Below are 11623 nucleotides of genomic sequence, written 5' to 3'. Positions count from 1 at the left end.
GGACTGGTCCCGCTGGCGCAGGGTAGCAGGAAGCTCTCCACACACTCACCGGACCTGGGCTAGGACTGGGTCTGAGAGCTCTTCTATTTAAATCAATGGAGTTCTAAACTATTTTTTAAAAAGCAATAATGTGATTATCCAGTTGGCTTTGACTTTAACCCTTATACAAAGAGGCAGACTTTGTTTGAACTCTGTTGTGTGGTGGATGAAAAGCTCTTAATCACTTTGGCACTTATTTATTGTGCTCTGCTCAAGTCAGAAGGCCTCTCATGTTGTATGAATAGCTGAATTAGGTTATCCCTGACCAGCTGATGGCTACCCCTCTTCTCAAAAGTATTTTGACAAGCTCAAACTTGATTGCATGATTATGTGTGTTAGTGGAAGGAATCGATCTTGTGTGGACTGGACTTATCTTGAATTTATAATGTGCTCTCCTTTGTATATTAAAATATTTCCATTTGTTATTTCAAAAAAAAGTTGCTTCAAATGAAATAGGAGTGCTGCCCTTGGGAAAATCACCCTCTTGATGCCCCCCACCACTCTACATCTGTTTCAACTCTACATGGACCTTCACAGGAAGAGCTGGTGGCTAATGCTATGGAAAGCTTAAATATAGTTTGCTCCCAACACTACTTTATATATTCTTTTACATCTAGACTAAAAGTAATTGAATACTTTGTTCAAAACTCTATTAGTCCGGCTTCTATGATAATATTGTGTGCATTTTTGTATAGAGTATATTCACATTCCCTTGATATTAGTATCAAAACTTTTTTGCACAAAACTAATGCAAGAGTAATGATAAAAAATTATCTTCCTCAGAGATTGTTCGTAAAATCCTTTTGACTGCAGAGGCAATTTCTGTTCTTCTTTCTTAAGATGCATTGAGCACAGCAGCGTTATTGAGTGTGCATGAGAAGATGGAGGAGATAATTTTACTCTATGCAAACATCCATGCTCAGCTTTGTCCTTTTAAACTCATCCACACCCCACAAACTGTAATTATCTTGTCAGATTTCTTTTTTCTTATATGGATTTCTATTGAGCATCACAAATATTCAAAATAACAATAGCAGTACCAAAGAGGAACCAGTGCATTAAAAAATACTGTACAGGTGATTGTCTTCCAATAAAACAACAGGTAATTAATCCTAGAATTTTATTTCTGATAAGTAATCTATATTTTCTGGCTTAGCTTTATTGATTCATAAGTATTCATAAAGTGTATTTCACTGCTAAGGTATTCTTTATATCGATACTTCGAAATTTAAAAGTTATTCCTTGTAAGAAATGGTTCTTATTACTGTCCATCAATTGCCTCATCCTTCCAAACCCAGAAAATTACTATTCTACCTTTTCTCTTGATAAATCTTCCTCTTTAAAAAAAGACTGTCCTATTAATGAAACACATGAATTTTTAGCAAAACAATAAATAAACTTAGCAAAACCATTTAACAACCATAAGCAACCATAAAACAAATTTAGCAACCATAAGCTTAACATGGTGTTAAATTAATTTTCCTAAAATAATTTTTTAAAGATAACTTTATGTATGGAATTGGTATATCTTCTTCTTTTATATAAATAACAATGACTCTTCACACACACAAAGTCATGTATAAATTCTGTAAAGATAAAAGATGATGTTTCCAAAGGAATTTCAAAGTTTTAGTAGCAATATTGGCTTTAAATGAAAATATATACTGCTTACAAATTGCTTGATTATTAAATTAATGAACTTAGAACAGTATATCACGATGTGTCGTTTCTGAGATGGGGGAGTGAGGTTGGACTCAGATCTGCTACAGGCATGGCTTTGGGAACTCCCTGTCACCTTGCCCATGGAAACTCTGCTAAGGACCTTCTGCCCTATGCCTGCTCCTTAGCTAATCTCCTCTTTGCTTTCTCCTTCCCCTCCTTTCTTGGAGGCCTTCCAGATTCTCCTGGGTGCTTCTTACCATCTAAAGAGCTATCATGTACCATTCACACTTGGATTATATAAATACTGGCCTTTGCTTTCTTTGAAATTGGTGTGAATTAGCAGCATTTTTTTAATCCCATAAAAATGCCCTTGCTTCTTTTTCTACCTATTGTGGGTTTGTAAAATAAGGTTTGCTAACTAAACAAAACATATTATTATGTGTAGAAGAGTGTGTTAGCTACCTAAAGTAACAAATTGTTTTCATTAGCATGAAAGCATTGGTTGTACAGAGAGTAGCAATTCAAAGAATTGTTCCTCTGTTTCAACGGGTTCCTGGAAGTCTTCTATATGATGGTTTATTGGGTTAGTTATGATATAATAAGAAACAAATGAAATGTTTTATAATAATATTATCTAATTTGAACCATTAAGTAATTCTGAGTGTTCCCTTTCTAATTAGGCAGAAAATGATTTAGTAATATGTTGTAATTTAAAGTTACAAGCTTATTTTAATTTTCACATATAACATTTAAGAGAAAGTAAGCTAACTCCTTCTGAAAATAGATCAGGGAAGAGTCATTAAGAACACAAACGTGCTGTAATCTTTGGCTTGATATTTTCCACTTTCTCATTTTCTTATGTTCTTTCCCAGACATCAGAGTGTCTAGGCATGGAAATAGCTGTAAAAAGAACATAAAGAATAGAGTTGACATAACACAGATAATGTATAGTTTCACTCGACTCTAGGAGGGGAAAAAAACCTCTTAAAATAGATTCTCAGCTGAATACATTCAGCCCTGAAATTGTCCACATATGAATAGAGAATTGACTTTTGAATTAGATCCACAAGAAAAAATAGAAAAATACTAAAAGAGATAGAAGTCATGTTCAGCCTGGGATTTATAGAAAATAAATTAAAATCTAAGGAACATGCACAAGCAAAGACAAGTTCTTGATTTTTTTTAACTCACTAGTTATCTCTTCTCTGCTAACATAGTTGACTGTTATTTTGAAATGGCTGTTTCCTACTTTGGAGGATCAGTATACCTTTCTCCTAGGAAGATCATTTAGACAGGAGGACTTTATCCAGTGTTAGGAGTGTGTATGAAAGCTTCTGTGTAAATTAAAGAAGTGTGCGCCTAGTCAGCGTGCTGAGGACTTCCTGCTAGTGCCCCAGGGTCTGCAGGCTGCTTTTGAGATAATTCTCCCCATCAAGTGCCCATATTCAGTTGGACTTTATTTCTTCCGGCTCCTGAGCCTATATTTTATTTCTTATATTTATTATGCAACATTTACAATTTGTTTTCAAAAAGAAAGCTGCAGATATCTCAAAAAAGGAATGATAAAGTAAAAATTGTATCACATAATTACAATCATCAGTAGAGTCCACCTTTCTTTCACACCTCTCAGTTGATTTCCCAAAGTCATAATCATTTCTGTCTTTTGTAAACACCTGTAAGCCTTCGGAGAATGCTTTTCATTTTCTGGTCAACTGTGTTACTCTTACAAACAAATTAGGGTACGATTTTGACGGAAACGAACATTTTCTCCTAAATTATGAAGATGGCAAACTTTGTCTTGGTCTTTAATTAGATGGGAACATTTAGAATGTTAACTTTGGGAAATAAAATCACAAGGCCATTCCTAGAAACCTTTGTTAGTGTAACCATGAGATGCGCATGATAGAATGGAAACTACGACTAGTTTCTTTAGAGACGTGTTATTCAAAGCAAGTAGGTGTCTAAATTTTCAATTGTCAAAGAAATCCAGGTATTCATCAATATTTAGCAGATGCTTAAAATGTCATTTTGGCAGAGAACATTATTTAGGCTGAGGATACGTTTTCTTATATTTTAGACGATTTCTGTAGTGATCACCCTAGTCTCATGTTGGGAGGAATCCAAACATTCTATTCCTCTAAAATCTCCAGTCATCTGATGAGGCTCATAAACTGTTAATAGCCAGTAGGAAAAAAAAACAGTTTTATGACTGAGCAACATTTTAAATCTATGCTAAATATAGAAAATACAATTACTGAGTATCCTTCATGGTATGTCCTGAATTTTACTTAACTTGTCCTTTTTATTTATTTATTTCAAATAGAGTTGTTCTGGAATTCTGCCTCCTTCAATACTGAGGCTTCGTACCTTCACTTTCCGACTTTCCACGGAGAACTCAGCGCAGATGTGTCTTTCTTTTTTAAGACAACAGCTTCATCCGGGGTCTTTTTAGAGAACCTGGGCATTACTGACTTTATACGCATAGAGCTACGCTGTAAGTCTCCTTTCCTGAGAAATTTTTTGCTTCTAACATTAGTAATGCACTCTTTAACCAGATTTGAAAGAAATTATGTTTCTGTGTTATCAGCTAAATCTTTTTAGTGTCTCCCTTTGACAATATTCTACAATATCCTTTATCTCTTCACCAGTCTTTAAGAAAATAATTTGACACTTAGTGCATGATAATTTGGGACAATAATTGGTGTTTTCTACAGACAATTTAAGATGAGTTTCAATTGAATTAATTAACATTGAAAAAAATTCCCAATAACTAAAAATTTATTTGATAGATTCATGGGCTGCTATTGATATCTTAATGTCAAGTGTACATTATAAATATTAAGTACATATTATATGCTTTTTAATTATATAAACATTGATAGGTATAGTAGTATATGCCCATAAAATGCCAGGAGTCAGGGGGCTGAAACAGGACACTTGCTGTGAGTTTGAGGTCATCCTGGGCCGCATACTAAGTTTAAGGTCATCTTGGGCTACATAGTGAGACCCTGTGTTAAAACAAGACAAAATGTGCATCTGTTTGTCTTAGCTATCTATCTTGAGCTTTTATTCATTGAAACAGTTATTTTACATCAAATGCAGATGCTGTTTAGTTTGCAATGCCTGGCAAATAGCTTGACTCTTTACCAATATGAAAAATTAAATCAGAGGATCAATTTCTTAAAATCAGAACATCTTAACAACTATCTCAGCTCCCATCAGAAGACCTGTTTTGGTATGGATGTTACTGTCACATGAATATGAATTACACCTTTGTCTCCGTGGTTGTAGGCAGTGGGGCCATTTCGAATGGTATAGGCTGCTCAGCTGTCTGCCATGAAAAAACTCACTTGCATTATCTCCATGTCTTATTTTTCTAGCTCCAACAATAGTGACCTTTTCATTTGATGTGGGGAATGGGCCTTTTGAAATCTCTGTGCAGTCACCCACCCAATTCAATGACAACCAGTGGCATCACGTTAGGGTTGAAAGGAACATGAAGGAGGCCTCCATTCAAGTTGATCAGCTACCACCCAAGATACAGGCTGCCCCGGCTGATGGCCATGTCCTTTTGCAGCTCAACAGTCAACTCTTTGTGGGTGAGTTCGCTTCATAAGCCATGTGATTGTGTTAGGCAAGTGCAGAGAGAGACCAGAGTGAAATAATACCAACTATAAAGATAATGAGAACAGCAACAGTAGGCTCCAGTAGCAATATGCCATTTATGAGAAATCCATGTTTCAGGTTGGGTTGGATGTTTTAGTTCACCCTCATAATCAATCTGTATAGTAAAGATTATCCTCAGTTTACAAGTGGGATAACAGAGGCTCAGATATCAGCTTGCCTTTAGAAATCCTTCCAGCAAATGGATTCAAACTTGTATGTGACAAATTCCTAAAGCTGCATACTGCATTCTTAATATTACAGCTTTTACACTGTTTATTTCATCAGTGTTTCTGGTATGTTATTAGAAATGTTTATTTGTATTCCCAGGACCAAACAATCCTCCCTGGGATTCAGCCAATGCCACACAGCATGTCCGTTGTCCGCTCCATAAAGAGGATTTTTTTTTTCCATGTTGTTTTGTCCTCCTCATCAAAAACAGGCCATCATAAGGGTTAGGGGAGTCGGGTGTAGAATGTATGACCTGACTGGTTTTACCAATTTCTCTGCTGTTTTCCTTCATTTTGTCTATTTTTCTCCTATGTTCCCATTGTGACTCCATATTGATTCTCTTCATTCCCAGAATCCATTCACTTGGCATTTGTGGACTTGCTCATTGAATTCTTCTGAATGTGTTTGTTTTCTTTTGCATCTTTGCTGATTATTTTATAGAACTTACAGACCATGATATTCAAGGAATTATCCTTTATTTGATCACTGTTCATACTTTTTAATATAAATAAGGGCATGGAAATTCTATAAAGCAAGATAAATTATAAATTATCAGAAATCATATATAAAACAATTTCAAGAGTTTTATTTATATGGAATTCATTAGATCCTCTATTATACATGCTTATGTCTGGTCATCTCTTAATAGCCCTCTGAATTCACAGCAAATGGTGAAGCTTGTTTTTTGTCCAAAAAAATCCAAGACATATGTAGGACTTTGAATGAGATTCTGCACTCATTAGTATTTCACCCAAAATATATGTTATGTGTGACTTAATAAATGCTCTCTGTGACTAAGACACAACCCCCAGGCTTTCTAATTGTGATCTTGAGGTCACTCAGTGACTTATTTAATGATACAGAAATAATAAAGAAGCCTTGGGAAGCAATATAGAACTTTCCTCTTAATGCCATGCTAGAAGCTCAGTCAGGAAATTGACATAGATATTTCTCGAATTCCAAAAGATGAGAGATGGCCACAACAAAAGGTATGGCAATTTAAAATCTGTCAGTTGCTTGGAAATAGCCTTACTATTCTTGGAAATTGAGAGGGCTGAAATTGTCCTCGAATTTTTCAGTGAAATATGCTGCAGTTTGCCTGTAGATGACCTTTCCTCCTTGATATGAATTTCAACTTCCTAGAGATGAAGTCACTATATATTGTGTTGGATAGGAATCCTGGCCTTAATTTGATTTCAGGTGGCGATAATGAAGTACCAGTATGACATCAGAAACTGCTTTAGAACTGGCATGAGGATTTCTTTTGCCATCAATCCTATGCTGTAATTTGAATATGGATCAAAGAGGTTTCATCTTTATTGAGGCAATTAGTCAGGCCTCTGACATCTCCATATGGGTCCAGCGTTAAGAGTGGCTGTGTCGCTTGAAAGTTTTAAAACCCAAAATCTTGATTATGGTTAAGTCCAAGTCAGATAGCATTAAAAAGAAAGGGCAGAAAAAATATCTCTGATAAAAAGTGACATCTATTAACAGAGATCTGTGTGTAGTTTCTTCCTTCCTACTTATAGGTGTCTGAATAAGCTGATACGAGGTTGTGTAGTGGTATTAAAAGGAGTCACAAAATAAAAGACTTCAATCTTGAGTAGATTAGCTTGTGGCTGTTAAAAGTCCCCCTCGGAGACTTGTTTTAATTTTTATTTCAACTGCAGTGGATCATTGTCTCTGGAAAGAGCCTCAAACTGATGAAACAAGGCATACAAGAAAAATATTAAATTACCAGTGTACAACATTACTATCCAACAGGTCAGAATTGTTTTTCTTTAAGTGTGTAGATAAAGAGATTTATTTTTTTCCTATAGGCAGGCCCCATGAAAGACAAGTTATAATTAAAAAAGTTACAGTGAATTAGAGCACAGTGGGTGAGAAACTACTAAAAACTCAGCAGTAATTAGAGCTAATTTAATGGAGCACTTACTATGACCAAAATGTTCTGTTCCTTCCTCAAAGAGTCAAGAGACAGCCAAAAGTGACAGATTAATCAAGATTGCATGTATATGTACACACACACACACACACACACACACACACACGTATCTGGATAGTAATGAAAGCTATAAAGTAAAAGGCAGAGTGAGAAGAGATAAGTTGAGGATGGAGCTTCTAGTTTGAACAGAGTGTCTAGAGATGTGCTATGTGGAGACCTTTCTATTTGAGCAGAGGCCAGAGGAAGCAGAGGAGGGAAACCTGAGGACCTAAAGGAGCGAATTTCAGGCACTGGGTTTATGCTCAGTGTTGGGAATACCTTTAGGTATGCGTAGAACAAGACAATAACCAGTGAAGCTGGAGACCACGAATGTGAGAGGAAGCACCGAGAGAAAAGTGGTCATGTTCTTATATTAGTGAGTTTTCCCATCCTGGGATGAAATCCCCAGCACCCAAATCTTACACGACAGGGTTCCTCTGGCTCATGGTGCTGGGGTTTCAGGATATGGTCACCTGGATCCAAAGCAGAAGAGTCCGGATGGAGGGTCTGGTGGGGGACAGTTGTTTACTCTATGGCAATCAGGAAACAGAGAGGGAAGGGAAGAACCAGAGCAGGACAGGGGCCATTTCAGGATGTGTCCCAGGAACCTACCTCTTCCAGCCAGGGGCCACTTCCTCAGAGCACATTCAGCTGTGAACTCACCCCTGCCCTTGCCCAAGCCACTAGTGAACACAGTGGCCCAGTGATCCGGTTTCTTACACAAGGCCTGCTGCAGAATCCATGGGATTTCTATGGGACATTTTTAAAATCAAAACCATAATAGTCATTTTCTGGACCTTCACAAGTCATAAGAAAAAAATTGGGCTTTTGATGCTAAGGAAACAGGAAAGTGACATAAGGTGATCTGGATCTGCAATTTTAGAACTTTTTCTCACTGCAGTAAGGAGGACAGGGGACCGGGCTGGGGTGGGTGTTATCCCAGTAGTTTCCATGATGGAGGTCAGTGATGCGAGGTCAAGTAGAGATGCTGGGACCTCATTTACAGGTAGATGGACACACTTGAGGATGAATCACTTATTGCTCTTGGTGTCTTATCTTTGGGGCAGATGCCTCTTCCTACATTTCTACATTCTCTATCCTACTCCCAGTTCCTAATTTTACCTAACTTTAGCTTTTCTTGTCTGTGCCCTTTATCTATCCTACTGACTCCATCGCCATGTCCCCACCATAAATCAAGCTTTCCCTGTTTCTGTTTTCTGTGCCAGTCCAGTCACATGGCAAAGGACCTGTTCTTCAACCTATTTCTTCACATGCTAATAAATTTATGAGACTGAAGGCTTACTCTGCTCCCAGAGCTGGTGACTGCATGGGTGATATGGGATCTCTGCTTTAATACAATGCAATTGATTTTCTGGTTCAAACTTTAAAGGGTAGTTTAAGTCCCCTTCTTTACAATTTCAGCAGTTTGATTTGTAGTTCATCTTAAAAATAGTTATGACTAATCAGTATTTTCAAGTGTGTATAATGGTTATTTTTTATATTTGGGGAGAGAGGCAAATGAATGAAATGAATGTGATTGTGAAAACTAAGTTTATAGGGCTGGCTAAGTAGCTCAGCAGATTAAAGTGCCAGCAAGCAGGTGCAGGGGACAGGGGTTTCATCCCCAGGCCTGCCATGCCAGCCTTGCCCCCGGGCCATGCTGAGATGGCAATTGAGACTGGGCATGGTGGTACGTGCCTATAATCCCAGCTCTTGGGAGGCTGTAAACAGGTGAATCACTATGAGTCTGATCTAGTAGTGAGACCCTGAACACCCTATAGACCCTTTCCTAAAATACAAAAAAGAAAGAAGAGAAGAAAAGTAAGTTTATAATTTCAGTATCACTTTATTCTAACCTCATATTTTTAAATCTAGGGACCGATGGGAACAATAATGATAGTGCCCTAAACGGCATGGAAGTACAGTCTTTGTTAACATGGGGAAACACTGAAAGGCTACTAAAATAAGGCAGACTGGGTTCTACCCTAGCACTAAAGTGAAAAACCGAATTTCCTTTTAAATACAGAAATGTAATAGAAAACTATTCTTTAAGTCTAAATAAATAAAAGCCTATTCTATAATGTAAAAACATTATGTTAGAAATTTCAGTAGCATATGAACATATGTATGAAATACTACTTTAAATACTCATATTTACAAATAAAATGAAATAGATGTTTGAATGTAGGCTAAATTTTTGATTGTATTCATCTTCTCACTGAGGTCTGTGTTGGCAATATTTATTAGCATTTTATTTTTTAACATGACTCTCTTTGATGATGGCTCAGAAATGGCGACCTCAATGGGGTAACAGGAAAGAATTCAATGCATTTTCTCCATCGCTTGTTTCCCCTTTTCACTGAGTACCAATCATAGCGTGTGTTCCCATCGCAGAGTAAATCTCAAGCAAGATGAATGTCCTACTTTCTGAGGAAAACTAGTAAGATAAATGCAATGTACTTTTAAAAATGTGATCCAGCTGGGCCATAGTTAGGTTTGACAGCTGAAGTAGGAATAAGGAAATGATAAACAGAGTTTCAAGGATAAAAGTAGGGTTAGTCTAGATCTAAGAAGTATGAAACAGAAGGCTTTCTAACAGTGCCCCTCTTTCCAAATATTAGGACAACCATCTTCAACTAATCTAAACAGTGGAGGAGTAGCACAGAGCAAAGCCTTCTTATGAACAAGTGGATAAAGTTAATCTCAGGCAGACTGAAATTAAGAGGACCAATGCTATAGTGCTCCCCACGCAACCCCAACCATCGTATCACATGGCTCTCTGACGACTCACCTTCTGTCAATAGCCCCTTTTTCTCCATTCTTTTTCTTAACTGCTACTGCCTCTTTATCATCCTTTTCAGACTCTCACTTTGCCATGTGTGTGTGTTTTGTGCTTCATGACGTACGTAGGCTCACTCAGAGCTGCCACACTGAAAAGCTAGGTTCAGTGATTCGATGCTAATCAGTACATGGATCCTATGCCCTTGACCTTGAAAACACCAAGCACTCAGTGTCCAGGGTTATTGTTGTTATCACAGGCTCACATTCCCAGCCACAGAGATGATGGAGAGAAAAGGATCAGTCATTTTTAAAAGCTGCAATGTGACAGTGGTCATTTTCTATTTTGGTTTGTAAACTCAGCATTTTTTTTCCCTAGAAGCTTCTTAAATTAGCCTTGAATTGATTTTTATTCAACCAGCTCTGCAATTTTTGTTTCCTGTCTAAATTCTTTCACTGACAAGTATTTAAATGACTTAAATGCCATTTCAATACATTGTGGCCAGAGCCTGTGGAAGGAAAGACCCCCACAGAGACAGAAGTCAGTTGCATTGCTTTTAAATTAGGTTGGAGAAACAAATCTTTCATACGTATCCTAGACAGAATAATTTCAAGATGCTATTTGAGGAGGTTGAGGTTGAATTCTGAGCCTGCTGAAGCTCCAGGGCCACAGTTCTTCATCTCAGTTTGCAGTGTGTCTTTGGGGCAACTTCAGTAAGGAAAGATATACTTGTTAATGAGAATGGGTATTTGAATAGCTTCAAAGATTATTTATAAGAAATGCATACTTGCATAGTTGTGTGTGTGCTTTGTCTTTGGTATATAGGAGGAGAACAAAAAATATGGTGAACGCTTGAACTGAAAAGTATATATTACAGTATAAACCACGTTGATATTAATCCTGGTCAGAATACTTTGCTTCACTCCAAACACACGTATCCTACATTTCTGCCACTTTCTGAAGCTGTTCTTGAAGTCTTCTTTTGTGAATGTTTACCAGGTGTAATGAAAATGTGGTGAATAATGCTGCCGAGGGGCACCTAATGCTGCTGACCTGACAAGCTGGAAGCCCTGGGTTTGGTCCTCAGCACCAAAAACAAAACATAAAACTCTCCTAAAAAACAATTGAACAAAAAAATACAGTAAAGCCAAAAAGATCAAAAAGGAGCTGGGGAGATAGCTCAGTGGAATAAGTGCTTGCCTGGCAAGTGCAAGGTCCTGAGTTTCAACCCTGGTACCATAAAAGAAAAATTAAAAAAAAAAAAA

At 37.2% G+C, this 11623-nt stretch overlaps 1 protein-coding gene across 5 annotated transcripts in view; it reads left to right on the top strand.

Moving 5' to 3' along the window:
* Cntnap4 (contactin associated protein like 4) overlaps positions 1-11623 on the top strand; it is a 236333-nt gene that overhangs the window by 189165 nt on the left and 35545 nt on the right. For all 5 annotated transcript variants that reach the window (XM_023709353.1, XM_023709356.1, XM_023709355.1 and 2 more), the window contains 2 exons: positions 4025-4195; positions 5082-5300. In XM_023709353.1, the coding sequence (XP_023565121.1) occupies positions 4025-4195; positions 5082-5300 (390 nt within the window). The remainder of the gene's footprint in view (positions 1-4024; positions 4196-5081; positions 5301-11623) is intronic.

This window comes from Octodon degus, unplaced genomic scaffold (genome assembly GCF_000260255.1).
Source record: "Octodon degus isolate 3935 unplaced genomic scaffold, OctDeg1.0 scaffold00011, whole genome shotgun sequence".
NCBI classification, from domain to species: Eukaryota; Metazoa; Chordata; class Mammalia; order Rodentia; family Octodontidae; genus Octodon; species Octodon degus.
Note: the sequence above shows the minus strand (reverse complement) of the source record. Positions and strands in the feature narration are given on the sequence as shown.